This window comes from Coffea eugenioides, chromosome 4, assembly GCF_003713205.1.
Source record: "Coffea eugenioides isolate CCC68of chromosome 4, Ceug_1.0, whole genome shotgun sequence".
NCBI lineage: Eukaryota > Viridiplantae > Streptophyta > Magnoliopsida > Gentianales > Rubiaceae > Coffea > Coffea eugenioides.
This window is the reverse complement of record NC_040038.1, coordinates 4,057,882-4,079,085: the sequence shown is the minus strand read 5'-3', so window position 1 is coordinate 4,079,085 and position 21,204 is coordinate 4,057,882. Positions and strand designations below refer to the sequence as shown.

General features: G+C 35.4%; 3 protein-coding genes across 6 annotated transcripts; all 3 read right to left on the bottom strand.

The window, feature by feature from the left end:
* Window positions 1-3,627: 3,627 nt before the first annotated feature.
* On the bottom strand, window positions 3,628-10,086 carry LOC113767338. Of its 4 annotated transcripts, none has more exons than XM_027311393.1 (10): window positions 9,945-10,086; window positions 8,590-8,948; window positions 7,602-8,480; window positions 6,927-7,007; window positions 6,060-6,278; window positions 5,237-5,305; window positions 5,075-5,134; window positions 4,909-4,974; window positions 4,596-4,802; window positions 3,628-4,157 (listed from the first exon to the last, which is right to left on the bottom strand). In XM_027311393.1, the coding sequence occupies exons 2-10, from the start codon at window positions 8,891-8,893 to the stop codon at window positions 3,931-3,933; spliced, it is 2,112 nt and encodes a 703-aa protein (XP_027167194.1). In that variant the 5' UTR covers window positions 8,894-8,948; window positions 9,945-10,086; the 3' UTR covers window positions 3,628-3,930. The 4 variants fall into 4 exon arrangements, with proteins under 4 accessions (XP_027167194.1, XP_027167196.1, XP_027167195.1 ...); XM_027311395.1 differs by having other exon boundaries at window positions 6,927-6,986; XM_027311394.1 differs by having other exon boundaries at window positions 9,966-10,086.
* Window positions 10,087-10,884: 798 nt separating this feature from the next.
* Window positions 10,885-14,621, bottom strand: LOC113768041 (uncharacterized protein C1450.15). Its single transcript, XM_027312269.1, has 8 exons — window positions 14,297-14,621; window positions 14,122-14,187; window positions 13,959-14,001; window positions 13,407-13,458; window positions 12,974-13,022; window positions 12,679-12,746; window positions 12,449-12,557; window positions 10,885-11,495 (listed from the first exon to the last, which is right to left on the bottom strand). The coding sequence occupies exons 1-8, from the start codon at window positions 14,477-14,479 to the stop codon at window positions 11,382-11,384; spliced, it is 684 nt and encodes a 227-aa protein (XP_027168070.1). The 5' UTR covers window positions 14,480-14,621; the 3' UTR covers window positions 10,885-11,381.
* Window positions 14,622-18,134: 3,513 nt separating this feature from the next.
* LOC113768117 (WAS/WASL-interacting protein family member 3-like) lies at window positions 18,135-19,655 on the bottom strand. Its single transcript, XM_027312359.1, has 2 exons — window positions 19,574-19,655; window positions 18,135-18,967 (listed from the first exon to the last, which is right to left on the bottom strand). The coding sequence occupies exons 1-2, from the start codon at window positions 19,650-19,652 to the stop codon at window positions 18,333-18,335; spliced, it is 714 nt and encodes a 237-aa protein (XP_027168160.1). The 5' UTR covers window positions 19,653-19,655; the 3' UTR covers window positions 18,135-18,332.
* Window positions 19,656-21,204: the final 1,549 nt, after the last annotated feature.

Below are 21,204 nucleotides of genomic sequence, written 5' to 3'. Positions count from 1 at the left end.
AAGAAATTTCTTGATCTATATTCACTTTTGCTTCTACAAAAGTAGGATCTGGCATGAACCATATTTATTTTCTCCTGAAAAGGTGGAATTTGACATAATCTATATTCATCTTTGTAACTAAAAATGTGATATCTGGCCTTTTTGTATATAAAAAATAACTGTTTATGGGTTACATGGTCTGATTTTAGACTAAAAAATGATCAAAAACCTTGGTAGGAATCAAGTTTTATTAATTTGAAATTATAAGGGATGTAAAATTAATATTTTAAAAATGAGGGATTAAAATATTTATTTGACGAAATGTAGGGGATGTGTTGAATTATTTTTCCTTTCAAGAATATTTTTCGAAGTATTCATATTTTTCAGCTAATTGTGTATGTAACAAAATTTGGGCATATTATAATTCACGAATTATACTTGAAATTGTGAAAATAGTTTTGAAAATTATTGTAAGAATAATAAAATATGTTTTGAGTTACATACAAAACAATAATAACCTATATTATAAAATCCTTAGATTTTTTTGGGTAAAAAAAAAATTTAAGGTGATAACATCCATAGATTTATTCATATAAAGCTAATGAGGTGATAAAATTTTAACTAATTTAATTTCTTTTATATAAGTATAAGAGTGAAAATTGGTACTAGTATAGCACGATTTGTGAAAAATGTATTAACTTTATTTATACTCTTAATTTCGTAATTTTGAAATATATTTGTACTATATGCAAATGTGTTATTGAACTCGTCTAGTATGCGTATATAGACTAATTTCATAATTTATGGGTCCAGTTTCTGAATTACTGAAATGCACCTAATGTTTGTAAGGATTTTCGGAGATGCCCAGAAAAAGAAAGTGAAGGGATCAAATTCCTAAATACTAAAGGATATGCCGATGTTTGTTTGGGAGAATTTTCTTGGTCCTGAAACGGCTGGAAGACTACGTCACGTGCAGTTAATAAATTATAATTGTTTTATTATGCGAGAAATCATGCGCAGTCACGTGCTCTTACTACTAACTAATTGCTAGCCGCTGGATAGCCAGCCAAGGCCCAAGGCTCATATGGCTGTAAATAACTACTTCCGGATGTGCCATATTCCCGCCGCTAAGGCTAAATAATTGTGTACTAGTGTGAATACCCGTGCTATGCACGGTACTGACATTATTGAAAAAGTAAAAATAAAATGGTGAATAAAAAAAGTTTAAAAATTGTACTAACACAATTAAAATGTAATATCTGTCTAACAATAGTTTGAAATATGATAGATGTGCATATCATTCAAGAACTGTCTTTTTTCGGAAAATAGATCCTAAAAATATAATAGAAATTTATTTTAGAAAATGAATGATATATGAACAAAAATGAATGTAATTGAATGTTGTTAAAATGAAATACTTACAAATATTGTGCATTCGATTTGATAAATACAAAAATCTAGACAAAAATCTATAACTCACTACTTGTTCCGTTCTTGGAATTTTTTTTAGGGTTAAATATAGTAAGCCCCTTAACTTTACATATAGTTGCACTGTACCCCCTCAACTTTACATGTAGTTACACATTTGTGATTTTTTTGAAACGTGATTGTAATTTGCAAATCTCATTTGTAGGGGTGGTTATAGGGTTAGTTTGGGGATAAATATTTCTTAATTATAAAAATGTAACATTGTATTAAAATAGCATACGAATGAGCATCTGTCTTTAATTAAGGAGTAAAAAGGATTTAAAGTATAAATAATAAAGTATAAACAATTTATGAAATAGATAGTGGGAATGTCTTAAATTTTAAATTGATTGGTGATAGGGTTGGTTATAACCCACTACTCTTTATGTATTAAAATAAATACAAAAATCTATAACCCACTCCTTGTTCCGTTCTTGAGATTTTTTCTAGGGTTAAATATAGTAAATCTCTTAACTTTACATTTAGCTGCACTTTACCCCCTCAACTTTACATTTAGTTGCACTTTACCTTTAGTTGCACATTTGTGATTTTTTTGAAACGTGATTGTAATTTATAAAGGTCATTTGAAGAGGTGGTTATAGGGTTAGTTTGGGGATAAATATTTTTTAATTATAAAAATGTAACATTGTATTAAAATAGCATACGAATGAGCATTTGTCTTTAATTAAAGAGTAAAAAAGATTTAAAATATAAATAACAAAGTATAAACGGTTTATGAAGTAGATAGTGAGAATGTTTTAAATTTTAAATTTGATTGGTGATATAGGGTTGGTTATAATCCACTACTTTTTATGTATTAAAATAAATACAAAAATCTATAACCCACTACTTGTTTCGTTCTTGAGATTTTTTTTAGGGTTAAATATAGTAAACACCTTAATTTTACATATAGTTGCACTGTACCCCCTCAACTTTACATGTAGTTGCACATTTGTGATTTTTTTGAAACGTAATTGCAATTTACAAAACTCATTTGTAGGGGTGGTTATAGGGTTAGTTTGAGGATAAATATTTCTTAATTATAAAAATGTAACATTGTATTAAAATAGCATACGAATGAGCATTTGTCTTTAATTAAGGAGTAAAAAGGATTTAAAGTATAAATAATAAAGTATAAATGGTTTATGAAGTAGATAGTGTTAATGTTTTAAATTTTAAATTTGATTGGTGATAGGGTTGATTATAATCCACTACTTTTTATGTATTAAAATAAATACAAAAATCTATAGAATTAAAACAATCTTACAATCAAGTAGACCCACTACTTGTTCCGTTCTTGGGATTTTTTTTAGGGTTAAATATAGTAAACCTATTAACTTTACATTTAGTTGTACTTTACTCTCTCAACTTTACATGTAGTTGCACATTTGTGATTTTTTTGAAACGTAATTGTAATTTGCAAAGCTCATTTGTAGGGGTGGTTATAGGGTTAGTTTGGGGATAAATATTTCTTAATTATAAAAATGTAACATTGTATTAAAATAGCATGCGAATGAGCATTTGTTTTTAATTAAGGAGTAAAAAGGATTTAAAGTATAAATAACAAAGTATAAACGGTTTATGAAGTAGATAGTGGGAATGTTTTAAATTTTAAATTTGATTGGTGATAGGGTTGATTATAATCCACTACTTTTTATGTATTAAAATAAATACAAAAATCTAGAAAAAAGAATGAGAAGTTTAAAAGCCATTGAGAGGGTCTCTGATAAAAACCCCTTCCTCAATACATATAGATATAGATATAGATTGTCAATTTTGTAAATGACAAATTTACCTTAGCGAAAAGCGAGGGAAATTAGGAAGCACTTTGCTGGATCGTATGATATGGGGTTTTTTCTTAAAAAACGAAACATATAACTATCTTGAAAGGAAACATATCAATTAAATAGACTTCAAAACACAAAATCCCAATTTAATTACCAACAAGAATTTTCTAGGTAATTTACAGTTAAAAGAGTTGAATCAGCACTCATCAAAATTTACCTTATAGTATATAACTATGGAGAAATACCGTACAATTGCGGGAGGAATCAGCGCAGAGCAATTTTGGATACGTAAGGCTTACGCGTACAATAACAATCCAGAGCATATTCCAAGGAAAAGCTTAGAAGAACTTTAGACGCGTTCAAACGCCAAGAAGGACAGATAGTACCATCCTCATTAGCACAAAATGAAATTCGTTCTATTCATTCTCAAAACAAAGGGAGGCTTCATGTACACTCGAGGCAAATTGGTAACTGAATGGTTGCTTTTAATACCTGTCCGACCGCATCTGCCATCCCACATTCACTATGTACAGTTGCAAGAACTCTACACCTAATTTCCAACAACTATACAAAAATTTTACTTCCCTCTTAAGTTATCTTCACTTACTAAATCCTAATTGAATGTAGATACAGTTAAATGTAGATACAGCTTTCCCATCTTTAGAGTTTGCCCAACACAGAATATGAGAGAATAATTTCAAGCTTGTTTTTCACCAATGGCACAGGGTATACACGGAGGATCTTTCGATTGATCTTCTGGGGTGATATTCTGCAAGCATTGGTCATGAAACGTATGGCCGCAGGGAAGAACTGCGATAGCCGGGGGATTGATAGGCTGGTAAATGGGGCCTTCTGGTCTGAAAGAGAGATCCCTCTTGCATAACATGCATCTATGTCCAGTTGGCCGAGGAGGACTTTCAGAATCTGCAAGCACGTCTAACAGTCACTTCTTGTAATCTTTATCAAGATTGTAGCAGCATAGAAGGTGCATTTGGTTAAATTAATCAATTTTTTCTCGCTGTGGTTACTTTGCATTAGATCAACTTGAACAAATATGGTCCGAACCCAGGACAAGCCTAGGCAAAATTGTTATCCTCAAAGTCAGCCGGTCCTTGAAATAATTTTGCGCTAAATGTGAAAGGTATATCAACGTTCAGTGATGCGATAAACATGTTTAAAACGAAAAAATTACTTCTTTCCATGCAGTTTCTGAAGAATACTGCTCCTTGCAGGTCTCTTAAATGTCAATAATGGAGATCTATATGCTCAGACATGGATAAATAGTAATTGCAGTTCGCCACGATGTGCAGTATATCCGAAACTATAGGAAAATGGTGCAAGTGAAAGGGTGCCAGGGAATACCTGTCCACTTTATGTGAGCCGAAGTGGAAGGAAGAGGGGGAATAGCAGGAGTGCTCATTGCAGAATGGTAACTGGGAGTGAAAAACCTCCTACGCTGACCCCAGGAAGGCACTGATGGGGTTTCATTTGCTCTCCTTTTAAGAGATGGCTGGCCAATAACACCATGAACATGAGATGTCCTACCAATTTTTTGAGGAACTACCTGACCTGTAAGTGGAAAAGTTACAATCATAATCATTAATCACAATAAGCTGGCCATGAAACTCAGTCTGATTGCATAAAACACTATAAGCACTTCTAAAGGAACAAATACCAGTTGTATGATCAACTCTCATAAGATCTTTGGGAAACCGAACAGGGACAGCACGTTGAGGTTGACCTAGTTCAGACAAAGGAAAACACAAAAATTTTCATACAGGAAACATGCCGATAAGGGTACTCAGATTTCTCTCTCCTGATAAAAATCTAATCATAAATACCAGTTGAGAGGGAGGGACTTTGAACATTAAATTTAGCTGCCAAACGGTCTTGACGATGACCTGGGAACATCAGACCGTCACTCTTATGGATTATCTGAACATCAGAATATTATGCTTATGTATAGACTAAATTGCAATATATCAAGTATGATAGATTAATACCAGAAATGGGCCCGAGAAAATTTTTAGCAAGCTGAACAGGTCCAGAAATTCGAGACTGATGCTCATTACCTGAACATTTATACCAAGCACCAAGGACAATTAACAACATAATCACAAGGTCAAAAGATGATGCACATGGTATGTGAACCAGATTTTAGACGGTCTTTATTTTCAAATTTTTCTCTCTTTCTGTTTCGTCTTTCCATCATGTGATAAAAATCTTATCACCTTGAACCTTGACATTGAGTCATATTACCAAAATTAGCTCAACACGACACAATTTTCAAGTAACATCAGTTGAACTGAAGGAACTATCTTAGTATGGGGCCAGTCTAACCTGCTTCCCTGATAAGTCACACTAGGAAAAGCTTCTTGTCACACACAAAACACAAATAATGAAAAGCAAAAAAGTGGAGCCAACATAGATCACTAATATGCAGTCAACCAAAGGCTAAACTAGAGCATTTTGCATACTTGACTACTAGAAACCAGCCTATGGAATTCACAACTGGTGCTTTCTTCTCCTCCACACACACACAACCCCCCCCCCCCCCCAAAAAAAAAGAAAAAAACCTCTCCCTCTCCCTCTCTCTCATCTTTTTTCCCCCTTTTTGGGGGGTTCTGGTGGGTGGTGAACTTTTTTCGAGCATTGGGGTGTCAAAAATGCTGTAGTCATCCTTAAAGCACTATTCTTGTTAAGGTCTCAAGAAGGACAAAACAGAAAAAATGCAGCCCAATATACTAAATCAAACAGCCCACAGGATATGATATTCAACTGCATCATGAAAAGGATTGAGCTGCTTTTGAATTGAGAATTACTTACTCCTAGTCTGGGCTCCCATATTCTCGGATAATACACTTCCAGTAGCGGATTGAGTAGCAGCAGGATCATCAATTTGTACCCCTAGCCTTCGAGGAAATGGAGCACGTATAGCAGGCTTGTTAGCACTACCCTCTGCAATCAGAAGACTGGTATTCTTGGGATAATTGGTGCTTCGAAAATGCGGTGCAGAATTAACCTTGTAAGGAGAAGATACATGGCCTGCAGAAGAATAGTAGCAAGTAAATGCTTACCATGAAATTTGCTCACTTCATTGTGCTAGTTAATTCAAGGATAGCAGATGAAAAATATTGGTCCATTTTGCTGTTATTTGATTCTATACGAGGGGAAAAACATTTAGTTTAAGCACTATCAGACCATACACTATCGCAAACTCCACAAATTTTCCTCTAGTTCCCAAGCCCCAAACTTAACAAGTTCAGTACATTGTAGAAGTCATGATCACAATCACTTTAATTGGACATACAAAAGATCAGGTACGGCCGAGTAAAATAATAAATGAACACTTCCTGTGTGAGATACCACGGCCATAATCACTTGAAGAAATTTTATTTAAAGGAAAGAAACTACTTGAGATAATCTCATTTCCATCCAAATTGAACTAGGCTACAAAATAATGTTAAAGAACTAACAGAAAAGTAGATCAGGCCATTGTGTTTATGTGAACACGTTCTTGATATCTGACAAAAGCTTTTCCTTTTTCTCCTAATTGGCAGAAAAATGGTAATGCCAAAGGAGTTTCAAAAGCTTCTTAAACAAAGAATTGCATATAAAATGCAAAGTAGTTGGCATGTAAGGAGTTTGTACATTTGTATGTGATGCAAATACGCATAAATGAGATGCACTCACCATCTGGCTGACCACTGGCACACTGATCACCACTTCCAACAGCTTGAGCTGCACAACCCTCTGATGGAAGCACAGAAATTCCTGAAGTTGAGGTTCACAGATTGTTCTAAGTGATAATGGCTATACTAACACAAGCTAACATTTTTTGCTTCTCTGTCTCAGGTGTGGAACAGCAAAAATCAAAATCAATTCCAACTCTCATTACCTTATAAATCTTTATTAATTGGCAAATTTCTACACAGTCTACAACCCAAATTACAGATAAGCTTACACTCAATGCAATAAGAAAAGTTGTCATGCTGCTAGAGAATTCACAACAACAGTGAATGTAGGCATGTATCACTTTGGGCACTTGAATGAAAAGCTTCCATCTCAGTCCAAGGAAATTGCCTGCCATGGATTGTGACTTTATCCATATACTAGTTTTGTCATAAAAAAGGGGAAACAATTCCTCCTTTTTTCTAAAGAAGTAAATTAAAAAATATGGACCTTTGTGCAACCGTAATTTGGTCATTCAAGACATAAAGAAACTTAGACAGCTTGATGACAATAAAAATCATTGAACCCAACTTTGACTTTGTTTATGAGATAAACATAAAAATGACAACCTTCCAGCCAAATTTGTAATCTACACTCGTAAGTGACAAGAGACAGGAAACAACTTCTAAAACTCACCTAAGTAATCCTGTGGGAGAGAGACATCCCTCAGGCTGCTACAATGGGAACCAAAGGAGGATGAGATATTTCCTGGCTCTATAGAATGAGAATTCCACAGAAGGTCTCTGGCTGGTTGAGTGGACACCCAGGTAGACTCGAAGGCTTCTGATCCCAACTCTGACTGTTTGGTATATCCAGGTTGGGGGACGCAAGCATAAGTGCTATTAAACGGCAATGAAGATGGAGAAGGATCACCTTGAAAAAATTTATAAGATTCTAGTGCAGAATTTCTTCCCATAGACTCATCGACAAAACTTGTATTCTTAGCATTATTCTCAAAGAAATCATATTGCTTAAAAGCTTCTGGCATCTGAGGACTGATAAATGGGCTTGAACGCATCCCAACAATAGCATCAACATTTTTAGAGGTTGTCCAGTCACCTAGTTTGTATACAGTACTTGGAGAACAGCCAGGATAAGTTTGAAAACTTGATAGACTTGTGGCAGGTTGAATTTGGGAACTGCTGCTTTGGGGCCCAACTGCTTCCACCAGTTTATTGGCGACCTCTCGGGAATCAAATTTAGATTTAGCTCTTGTCTCTGGATTACCTCCAATTCCAAGGGTTAAAAAACTTCCGTCCACTTGTCTTGGATGGAAGGCATTTACTTTGACATCATTTCTAACTCCAGCTTCAAGGAAACTTGTATTTTGGTGTGACAAGGATGCACCACATCCTAAATTTAAAGAACTCTCACTAATCTGTGACCAGTTTACGGTACTACCTTCTGCCTCTCCTCCCAGAACATTCATTTGGTAATCTCCAGCAGCTTTACTCCCAGTTGGCAAAAAATTTATGTTAGCCTGAGTATTCTGAACATCTACATTCCTCAAGCTACCTGAAATAACAATATTACTTTAGTTAATTAACCAACATCTTTTCTAATTTTCCTTCAGGATATAAACTTTCAGAAGCTCTGAGATTGCCAAGGTACATAAACACATTACCTCTGAGACTATGCAAATTAAGGTTGTCCTGACTTTGCAAGTTGTCAAGCCCCATTAGACCAGTCATCAAATGGCTACCATTTCTAAGGTCATGTGGGTAAGAATGATGGGTTGCATGCATGTCATTCCAAGCAGAATTAGCCAGAGATACATATGGGAATGAAAAGTCAGCAGAACTGGTACAGCTTGGAAAATTCTGACCACAGTCAACAGTTCCACCTTCCCTACTGGCAAACATACATCCACCATCACCCTGCAATGGCATGGGTGGATATTGCTCATCATTTGGCTTGTCAAATCCCATAATTAGTTTCAGAGTGGAGAGACAAGTCAAGAGAGTGATGTCTACCAGTCTAACTCTGTAAAACGATACACAGTAGAATGTCAATGCAAAATACCCAGCACCAGCAAACATACAAGCAAATCTCTAAACTGATCAAGATTAGTAGAAGCTGACAGTTAAAGGGAGAAGACCAAGCATAAGCAATTTCTATAGGTGAACACATCAAATCTCATTTCTCAAGTAAAATGTGCAAAAAGAACTTGAAATGGAATAAAGGGATAATTACATCACATTTGCAAAATTGGAAAGTAGGTGCACACTATCTCGCCAGCGATTAACAAAACCTGGCATAATTCTTGCTGAATACTCCAAATTTAACAAAAAGCACACAAACCTAAGATCTAATAAAGAGAGAGTCCTAAACCACCTTGTCTGAACAGTGATCGTGCCCATTTATTGCTCAAATCAATAAATCCCGTCTAAGTACCCAAAAAAAAAGGGAGGAAAAAGGGTATCAGCAATTCGTTTGTATGCATATAGGTAAATACAGTATCTCCCTCAATAACATTTTCATCAGAACCAAGACATGAAATAATTTGCTGGTAATATTTGTGAGTCCCAATAATGAGAAATCGGATGGAAATCACCCAGCAAAATTTGAGCTCAAACATTTCAAGAAAGAAAAAAAAAAAAACCGCCATCTGTGCGCAAGATATACACAGCAAACAGATGAATACAACCTCCAATTCTAGAAAAGCCCTAAACCCTGTTGCGATTAATATCTTCGAAAATTGTTGTAGACTTCCAAAAGCCCAGACATGCCCACAGTTAATGGTTACGATAATCCAAGAAACCACACCAAAAGCACTAAAAGAATTACAGAAGTCTAAAAATTGCATCATCCAACAACCAAAAAAGAAAAAACAAAAGGCACCGAACACATTAAATACAGGACAGGCAAAAAAATAAAGCTTAAATAAGAATTTTTTTTTTAAAAAAAAAAAGAAGAAAAGCTCCAAATTAAAATCGAGAACTAAACCCATATGCATATAGAAATGTTAAAAACAAGTACCAGTTGCTGAAGTGGAGGTACCAGTTGATGATGGAAACAGATGATCGGAGAAATTTCAAAGAAGCGATTTTTTCTAGAGAGAGAAAGTGAAGGGGTTTTTGAGAGATTTTGGGGGTTGTGACTTGAGAGTGGCCTGGGGTTAGGGGAGGGGAGGGGGAAAGGTGGGGGTTTTTTTTTTTGGCGCTTAGGGCTCTAAGAGAGTTTTAAAGGGTTCGGTTGTAGGGCCCACTTTTGCAATTTTCTCCGTTACACGTGTAACAAAGAGAGGAGCCATCTGGGGCATCGCGGGTTGAGCTCCTCGATGATGTGGCAGTGCCGGTAGCTTGACCGGCTGTGACAGTTTGATGAGTGACGAGCCTATAATGGCACGACATTTGGTCATTGGTGGGGCAATATTGTCATTGTGATGGAATGCCCAAGGGCTTTTATGGAAGTCTAGCATGCACGTACGCATAACATGGCGTGACGAGAACGCGGAGTTACAGAACCGGAGGCTTGGAAAGAAAGGGTGCTCGTTATCGTCCGGTAAATTTTCCCGCCACCGCTAGGCTTGTTGGCCAATGGCTTGAATTGCCTTTTGATGAGCTTGAATGCTAAACAAAATTCTCCTTCTTTATTATTATTATTTTTTTGGTATTTTGTTGCCTAATCCCTCATTCGTAGCATGGTAAAGCATGAAAAGGAAAAGATCAGTTGGCATGGTACCATACTTTTTTCTTGGGTAGATTTAGAAAATGGACAAATAAGATTTGGGTACGTACTGGTCCTTGCATCATTAATTGCAGCACTATTACAAGATTAGTGAGTGATGGGTGATGAGTGGTGACCTGGTTTGTGTCTCTGCTTATCCTCGTCAAAAGTCATGGTGAGTCAATGAGAAGTGGAAATGTACAAACATGGTGGGTTAAAAAAAGGTATAAAGTGTCCCATCTGCCCAAAGTTTATTTGAAAGACAAAGCATAAACAATGGCTGTGAAATATCTTCACCTGTAAGCAAAAACCAGGACTCAGTAATTCAAGCTTTTCACAATGGAAAGCGAAAAATTGAGGAATGTGTGCCATGGATGCTAATCTCTCAGGAATAACATCCTTCTTGTTCACAACCTCAGCATACACCAGACGAGGATTTTCCCTTTAGAAGACAGTAGCAGATCATAATGGAAGAAATAGAGTTACAGTGGGAAAAAGAAAGAGAAAAGAAAGGGTAAAGAATGAACTTCCAGTGGGAACCAAAGGTACTTCTAAGTTTCTGCAAATTGCATTGCCCGGCCAAAAAGAAAAGTTCTGGGGAGGGATGAGTTTTGTAGTGTTACTGGGAAAAAATTACAAAACCTCCGCTCAGCAGGTGAGGTCCTATGGTCAGCTGGATGCAACTCAGTCTATCAATAGGGTCATCGATAGCAACCTCCAATAAGATTAATGTCGAATTCTCCATCATTAGTCTCCTTTTACATGCCTTCGTTTATTTAGGAAGAGGACAAAACCAAAAGCTGCCACCATCCCGACAAAGTACCCAGCCAAAGCTCCATAGCTCACACAAACCGGCCAGTCCTACAAACAAATTCAAATAATCAGTGTCAGGGTACAAAGCATGACAACTGAACCACATGCTGCAAACCAAGGCTGAACAATATCCAACAGTTAGAATCTAATTGCCAAGCTCGAACATATATGGTCAAGTACATTTACCAAAACCATTGCAACTAACATGTCCTAGGAGATTATGCTTGGAACAATATATCAACGCATCACTACATCATGGAATTATCAGAACCACATCAGGACTACTATGCGTAAACCCTCACCATCTCTCCAGTGCTTTTCAAGACTCAATTTCATGTGCAGGGTCTAAAATTCATACTAAGACAATGTTAATATGGCATCTTTATATGAAAAGGCAAAGTGAACAACAAGAATATCAGAGCCAACACAACAATCTAACCATGAAAGCTAAGCATCAATTATTGAATTGTCAACAGGGAACCCTGACTATATCATACGCTGCATTAACATATCAAGCTCCATACTTTACTTTTGTGTTATTTTGGAGAATGTAACAAGAGAAGATTTTTTGGCCATGTGATGGTAGACCTCAGGGCACTCCTGAAGGTATCAATGGTTTCTGAGCCACTCTTACTACTAAGTTCTTGATGAACCAACTCTTGATGTACACAGTAAGAAAAGAAGAAGAAGAAAAAAAGAGAGAGAGAGAGAGAGTCAAAACCTGTGACCTTTTACCAACTTCATTCGGCTACAATTTCAACATAACAAACTTCAATATGTATCCAAAAACGAAAAACTGTTTCAAGTTTTTCTCTGCAACCAATACTAGAATTTCACTAGACAATTTTTTAATTTTTGGAAAAAGGCCTATAGTAGATTGAGTTTAATCCTTAAAGTGGTAAAAAATCACATAGAATAACCAGATGAATTATGTAGATAAAAGGAATGCAAAAATCATCTAAGTCTCAAATGACCGGTATTCGATAGGAAGGTAAGCCTACCTGCCATGGTCTTTCCCAGTCAAGTGGCATTGGCCAAGCGCCAAACCATGCTCCAATGACAGCTCCATGAGCAGGTAGGCAGATCATGTACTCTATAGGTCCACTTGGCCTAACAAAAAGTTACGAACAATTGCAGAAGTCAAATAACACAAGTATTACTTCTCAATGCTAGAAAAACAAAAAGGGAATGATGTCGGCAAAATAAAATCACATTAGTTTCATATGCTTACTTTGTGTGAGCAAATATCCGGTGCCAGTCAGCCCAAGAAGAACCAAACACAGAAGCTGCTGGGACACACTGCCAACAGCAGCAGAAGTTTTACAGACCAGGAAATGACTGATTAAGATCCTTATGGCACAGAGGAAAATTTGATGGTTATCTATGATTACTTACAAAAATAAAGCAAATTTTACATCAAGTTACTAGGTTTCCAGCACAAATTTCGGAGCTAGTCCAGTTGATCCAGGAGTTTACTGAAGCATGAGATACAGAATGGCAAATGAGATGTCAAATGAAACACTTACAGTAAGCACTGACATCAGAAGAGACCAGTGGAGGGTCCTGTTGAAGTTCCTGTAATTAACCACAGAATAAAACATCCGATCCAAGATAACGATAAAAACTGTGAAAATTATCTCAATTTGTTCCACAAAATAGTTGTGAAGTGTCAAAATAACTCCTGAACTATAATTTAAAAAAAAAAAACTCTTTTTCATGCTTGCTACTCAGGATTTGTATTATTCTGCACATGTCTATTTGATCATAGTAATGGTTACTGCTATTCACCCATTTCAGTGCAAGATAGTCTAGGATTTGCTATACTCCATAACATCGACGAGCAGTTCTGTACCATGGGATAGAATAGAACAGAGACCATTTGTCCAACCTGAAGTTTAACCTCAGTAGTTCTCAAAATCATAATAAATAGACTGGAAACAACCCAGATAAGTTACATACTGAATCATGGGTGCTCCCAATGCTATAGCTCCAAGTGCATTCACTACTGCCCCTGTGTATTTACATGCAAAAACCAACATACTTAGAATCCAATATAATGAAAAAGACAACAAAATAACAAAAAATGTTAAGCAAGTATTGACAGACGAACATTCAGCTATAAAGCTATTATACCACTAGTGCAGGCAAAGTATTGAAACAAAAGATAGAAAGTTGTGTAAGAATGAGTCCTCAAGTAATATCCTTGTTCTGTATTCAAATAACCTATCTTTTTACAGGTACAAGTGCTAAACAGTGCTAACGTAACTCTTTTCAACCTATAAATTACTAAAAATTACTTCTCAAAGCCTTCAACTTTATCTATTACTTGTACATCATTAACCTTCAAAGAAAGAAATCACTTCATAAATTTTTAAAAAATAATAAGAAACAAAAATAAAGAGCACAGAGCAATTAAAGATTGCAACTTTTGAAATCCCAACCACTTAACCAAGAAGTTTGAGTGATAAAAGTTAATTAAATTAAACTAATTAAAAGCAATGAACGACTAACCAGCAGGTAGTGCCAACAAACCTCGTACTACGGCTTTCAAGTACTGTCCAATACACATATCAAAACCTCGTTTAATAGTTAAAAAGAAGAGATTAACATATAAAAATAACCAACAAAAAAAAAGAAATTAATCAGACGAGGAAATGGGATTAATTGGAATTACAGAGCATTGATTAGGACGATGTCGAAAGAGACTGTACAGCAGAATCACGACTGGAGCTTCAATAACCTTCAAAAAATCAAACCAACAATTGAAAAAGAGAGAGAGAGATTAGAAAACTAAAAAATGAGAAATAATCAACTTGGAGTTGACAGGAATTGATAGAGATGGTCAGTACCCAGATCAGACGGAGGGTTTTTGCCGGATTTTGAATCAAATTGATGGAGTAGAAATTATTGGCAGCATGGAAAGCTACTCCTAATCCTACTCCGCAGGTTACGTTCGTTAGAAGGGCCTTCCATGGTGTTATTACTACGCTGTCGATTCGCACGTCAGAAGCTCCAGTCTCCTTCTTCGCCATTTTGTCCGTTTTTTCCAGAAATACGCGCTAAAGAGTGAAAGAGGGACTGTACTTCGTTTCTGTTTCGAGCAATACCATCTTAAAAAAAGCGTGGTTCTAGACCTCTAGTGAAAGGAAGAAATCGTTTTCTTAGGACAGCGTTTATGAGTTACGGCTCCCCGAGGCCTATTTATGACGGAGAAATATTACTGAGAAGGGACCAGGTATTTCTTGTTTGTTCTCCGCAATACATTTCCGACTCTCAGGCTGTTGGAAACATGTTGGTGGTTGAAATCATGAAATGGCAAGCGGTGACTTTGGAGTGTTGATATTTTGCTGGGCAGCAATTTTTCACAGTTCTTCAGTTCCCGGAAAGAGACAATTACTAAGCCAAGGATAGAAAAGGGTTAATCGAGAAAAGAATAAAAAATTGTGAACTTCCCCGCCTACAAGAATCAAAGAAATGTACGAGCCCACGTCATAATAGTACAAATATCTTAAATAATGTGTTTGTTTGGATTGGGCTTTATTTCCCCAAATTTATTTGCTTACATCATCATTACAATTTCCAATACACCTTTTTACCTTCCCAATTACCTTTTTATCTCACATACATCACATCACAAAAAGTGCTACAGTAAAAATATCTCTAATAATTCACAATCCAAACAGAATAATATATATTTCACTTGTATCATAAACACATTTTTAACCCACATTTTTATATTCTCAATTATCTTTTAATCTCACATACATCACATCATAAAAAGTGTTACAGTAATTATTTCAAATAATACTCTATCCAAACAAACCTAGTGATACTGCACACGCTGCGATGGTCCAAGAATGGGGATGTTGATAGCATAATTATTAAAACCAATCCGGCATCAACACAGCAGCAAGATCGGGTTGGCGGGTTAATGGTTCAACTGGACCGTTGGATCACATTATGTAATAAAAAATAATATAATTAAATAAACATATAAATTATAATATAACTAAACATATAAATTATAATATAAGTACATAAATTCTTAAATATTAATAAACCATAATCCATTTCATATTTCATAGTTCATAGTTCATACACACAACCCATACCCATATGTATTCCTTAGTTTATGAATTCATATTGATATTATATACAAACATAAATGATAAATCTAAGTGTCAAAGAAAAAAAGAAACCCTAATTTTCAAATTCGTTTTCAATTTTTTTTCATCTAATTGTAAAAAAGACAACAATGCTGATGTTGGTGTGATTAGTCAAATTAAAAAATTGGATAAAAAAGTAATTCAAAAAAAGAATTTCTAAAATCCGCCGGGTTTAGCAGATCACCTATACCAACGTGAGTGCAGATTTAGGATTAATTTTATAAAAATTCTAAAAATGGATTAATTTGAGGTTATATTTTGACTATAAAATTTAGTAAAATTACACTTTAACATCTAAGTTTTGGTAAAATAGCATTTGGCCCCTAAAAAGTTCAATATTATTACAATTAGGTCCAAAGAGAAGACGACAATGCTGATGTTGGTGTGATTACTGATTAGTCAAATTAAAAAATTGGATAAAAAAGTAATTCAAAAAAAGAATTTCTAAAATCTGCCGGGTTTAGCAGGTCACCTATGCCACGCGAGTGCAGATTTAGGATTAACTTTATAAAAATTCTAAAAATGGATAAATTTGAGGTTATATTTTGACCATAAAATTTAGTAAAATTACACTTTAACATCTAAGTTTTGGCATTTCAGGGACAACATTTCTGTTTTTTTTTTGGACTCATTTAATGAGAAAAGGGATTATTTCACTTAGTTCTCTTCACGTTTTAAAAGGTACACTTACCTCGCTTGACTTGACACTTTGGTAATCAAACTTTAGAATAAAGTAAAAAATTTAATGAATACCTTAAAATGTCCTTACCTTATAAAATTCAATTTGTTTTTCTAAACAAAAAGAGTGTCAATTTTTTCATGCCAATATTTGTTATTTGATAATCAACTATTATAATAAATCTTTTGTTATAATAGGGTATTTTTCATGGTGCTTTATTAGAAATATAAATTCTTTTTAAGATAGAGAAAAAAGTAATAATTTGTTTCTTTTAAAGTTTATGGACTATTTTTTTAATAAAAGTTTATGGACTAGTTTGTTGATGAAACTATCATAATTTAGTAGTGATTTTGGGTTATTTGTTTTTAATCATTGTTGACATATCCTTAATTTTGAAACAAAAAAAAAGTTACAAAAAAATTGGATGATATTAAAAGTTATAAAAAAATAATAATACTAGTTTAATGTTTAATTTGGATAGATATTAGGGACAACATTGATAGCTTTTCTATACTTCTAATAAAATAAAAGAGAAATGAATAAGAAGAAAAAATGTAAAAAAATTATAAAATCCTTCCTTTCCATAAGCATGGTAGCAAGAGAGTTTTATTAAAAATATTAAGGTTAGCATTGTCATTTTAAATGGGCTAGGGATGTAGGTGTAATTTTTTAAATTTTAGGGGAGCCAAGTGAAATTATTAAAAACCTCAGGGGAGGTTTCTGCCATTATCCCTTGAGAGAAAGAAAGGAAATAATTTTTTTGATTGGAAGAAAAACAAAATTAAAAATAGAAGGATGATAGTTTGATTTAGTGTAAAAGAACAAATCAATAAGTGGATTGAGGGTCTGATTACGAATGTCCATAAAAATTAAAAATAGAGCTATTTTGCAGGTGAATTTCAGATAACTCTACCTTCCTAGCCATGAAAGTTCTGCAAAAATTTAGTACAATTGGATTATTTCATGTAAAAGAAAAAGTCCAAGGTAATTAGTGTTCTGTGTATGCTGACTAATTATAAAACTTTTGGCATCAATACGGTATGTTTTTCCTATTCAACAGGTCCTCTATGATGATGCACATTTAATAGGAAATCAAGCTTTATATCATTTTTATTAGTACGAGTTTTCTTTTTTCTTTTTTCCCCCCTGCTCTTATGTAGGTCTTCACCTAGTGGGGTCATTCGTATTCCTCCCCGGAGCTAATTTATCACTTCAATTAATCATAGGTCTATAATTTGCTACTCCTTTCGTAAATGACTCTTCTTTAATCAAGACTTCACTTGTTACTTAGAAAAGTTAAAAAATTATTGTCCTGATGATGCTAAAGATTAATGTATTTCTCGGTTAAGTTTCATACTTCCTTTTTGTTTTTCCGAAATTTCATTTTCATTTTCTTTCGTATTATCAAAGATGCATGCAGTACAAAATGTGATTGAATACATTATTATTTGAAATTTCTTTTTTTTTTATGTCACAAACATATTTTTTTGAATTACGTTCTACCTTTTTAGTAACATTTTTTTTAATCTTGCGTACGACATATATTATATCACACATAGTATTAGAGTACTTATTTTTAAAAAATCTTCCAAACGCATAATTCCTTTACGTTCCCAAGGATTTACCAGAAAACGTCTGTGTTCTCAGACAGTCTCTTTTTTGTTTTCATCTGTTTTTGTCTTTTGCTCTCAAGAACGTTGGAACCGGATCATTGTGCCGAGAATCAAGACATTAGAGCCGAATCGTGTCTGGAGCTTCAACGACCTTACAAGGATATAAAAGGTGAAATAGGAAAATAGCAAATCGAATGTTAACCAAAAATTCTAAGCTGAGACTCATGAATGCATGGATCCTTAGAGCCACAGAAACCAACTTCATATTTGCCAACTACATAGTGGAAGTTACATTTATAAGGGAAAAGCACAAGCAGCAGAAAAGACTTTATTGCTTCAAGCGGCTACTACAAGTAATACTAGAACTTAGACTAGAAGATCTTCATGCATATTCACCGTCCACACCTTTGATCAGTCAGAACAAGCTTTAGCTTGAGGCTAGGAAGGGATTTGGAGGTGATTCATAGACTCCATGTCTTGCTTCATGATAGTGAGTTGGTGATGCTGGCTTTGGTGAAGGAGGAGGTGAAGGAGTCCTTCCATAGCTGGTTGCCAAGGACGGTTGAACCAGATGTAAGCCTGGCGTTTGCTCGACTCCATGGCTTGCTTCATGATAGTGAGTTGGTGATGCTGGCATTGGTGGAGGAGGAGGTGAAAGAGTCCTTCCATAGCTGGTTGCCAAGGACGGTTGAACCAGATGTAAGCCTGGCGTTTGCTCGACTCCATGGCTTGCTTCATGATAGTGAGTTGGTGATGCTGGCATTGGTGGAGGAGGAGGTGAAAGAGTCCTTCCATAGCTGGTTGCCAAGGACGGTTGAACCAGATGTAAGCCTGGCGTTTGCTCGACTCCATGGCTTGCTTCATGATAGTGAGTTGGTGATGCTGGCATTGGTGGAGGAGGAGGTGAAAGAGTCCTTCCATAGCTGGTTGCCAAGGACGGTTGAACCAGATGCAAGCCTGGTGCTTGCTCGTAAGTTATGATCATCCTCAACAGGACTTTGTCTACACTCTTAGGAGCAGGAGTTCCGTAATTTGACTCGACCATAGAGGTGTAACCATGCTCTGCAGCGCAAGGAAATCGTTAGGTAATCAAGCTAGTAACGTGCAAAATCAAAAGATTTTAAACCATCCATTAGTACTTTCCAGGAACTGCATGGTACCATGCACAATATATCAATAAATCTTGAGATAAATGGATTGAACCTGAAAATAGTTGGCATAACAATCATTAATTCGTACAAGGAAAGAATGACTTGGCAGAAGGGTAAGCATTTAAGCCTCCAAAGATATCATAACAAATTAGAGCAGAAATAACTAGTAATGAAATTTGTTATGCATTCGTTCACATATTAATTAGAGGAAAATGTCGAAAGTGTTGAAAGGAACCTGCCGGGCAGCTGAAATCAGTGAAGACACCAGATCACAAGATCAAGTATCATGAAACATTAAGATTGAATAAGAAAATCCACTGCAAGAATGAGTGTGAAGTATACTGACTTGAACATTTTAGAGTCTGCGCCTCACTAAATCCAACTTATATAGTGGAAAGAAGTAGCAGCACAGAGACAATGGTATGCCATTGTTGTTTCAGGCTGCTTAGTAATAGATTTTAAATTCAAATCCCTGATAACGAGGAAGCATAGTTAGGAGTTGAAACGTGAAAGTTACCTAGCAAAGGTCTTGCTTGAATTCCCAAAAGAGAAAAGAGGCAAATCAGAAAGAAAGCTCTCATACCGAGAATCGTCATATTAACTTAGACTAAGACACACAAGCCTTCTGCTGAAGTCTAAGTGTATTTATAACCAAAGAATAGTAGGTAACGCATGAGCAGCCCAAACAGTATGGAAAACAAGATATATTTTTAAGGTTTTACTAGGTTTATTATATATATTGCCTTAATCATGTCACAGAATCATATTGTTTGATATGTTTAACTTACGAGAAAAAGTTCTATTGGTTGAACTATGACCAAAATCCAAATGCATGCTTGGAAACGATTAAAATAGTCCATAGATTGGCTATCATTTTCGGATAGATGTCACTCACAGGTAATCTTGATTTCTTCCCCCGACTTCTTTCACCTATGTGTGGCCATATCTAAGTTGTTCCTGCATGATTGGTAGCCCAAACATTAGGAAATTTTGTATGTAAATCTTTATGTTTTATCCTCATTAAAATATCATATGATGCAATTGTTGACTGCCCAGCATATCTTTCAAATATAGACCCATGTTTTCACTAGTGGCAAGCTTATTACGACATGCTCACGTTGCTGAAGTGCCTCTGTTTGAGGAGTAAATACATCACGTGGATATATATTGATCAACTTGTTCAGTTGCCCTGATCCAAATTCGCTAGTATGGAGAATGCCAAGACATGCATGTGCCAGAATTTTCAGTTTGATGGAGAAAGGCATAAAACCATCAACCATCAGATGTGCTGATACTTTAGCACAACTTTTCCACCTCAAGGAAGATGGTGGTGCCCCAGTCTCTTTTCCAGAGTTGAGAGTGCTTCCTTTCTTCTTGTTTATCCTTGTGGTTGCGGCTGTAGTTGCCTGAATATCGGACTCAGAATGTGGCAAGAAAGCATTGTACTTCATCATGATCTTCCTTAATGCATGAACTTTCTAGGACCAGTTTCCTCGCACTGATTTGTGTTCCATACCATAAATACCTCCAACAGCTTTTAATCATCATTCAGTTAAATACTATCATTATTTGTTGCAGGGGCCAGGGAGAGAGGGGCTATGCGTATTTTTCTTTTTAAATGACGTCCTAATCAATTTCTTTGTTAACCCCAAATCTAAAATTGGCGTCGTCTGCCAAGTCCCAAGTGAATTAAAAAAAAAAAAAAGGATTACTTGATATCAAACTAACTACTCCATCCCCTTACTTGGTTTTCTCTTTTTGCAGCAAGTAAGGAATAATTGAAGTCGGGGTGTTAGGTGATCCGAGCAGTAGCTAATGACCTGCCGGACAAATCTCTCTCTCAATTTGAAACATAAGATAATGACCCTTGAGATTATGATAAATAAGTTGATTAAAATTCTCATTATGTGAAATCCGATATACACATATCAGAAAGCGCATGTATTTCTTGAATACTGTTGAATGCTGTGGAAGTAAAGTAATAGTACCAAGGATGCAAATTCCCACATATTAGAAGGCGTGCATCATACGTATCCTGGTCATTTTGTCTATTGATTTTAGCTGGCAGACACTCAAGTGACAACAAGAATGGAGAAGTTGACAGGTTGATGTAAAAGAAGATGGCAAGTTAATTTGAACCACTGCTTC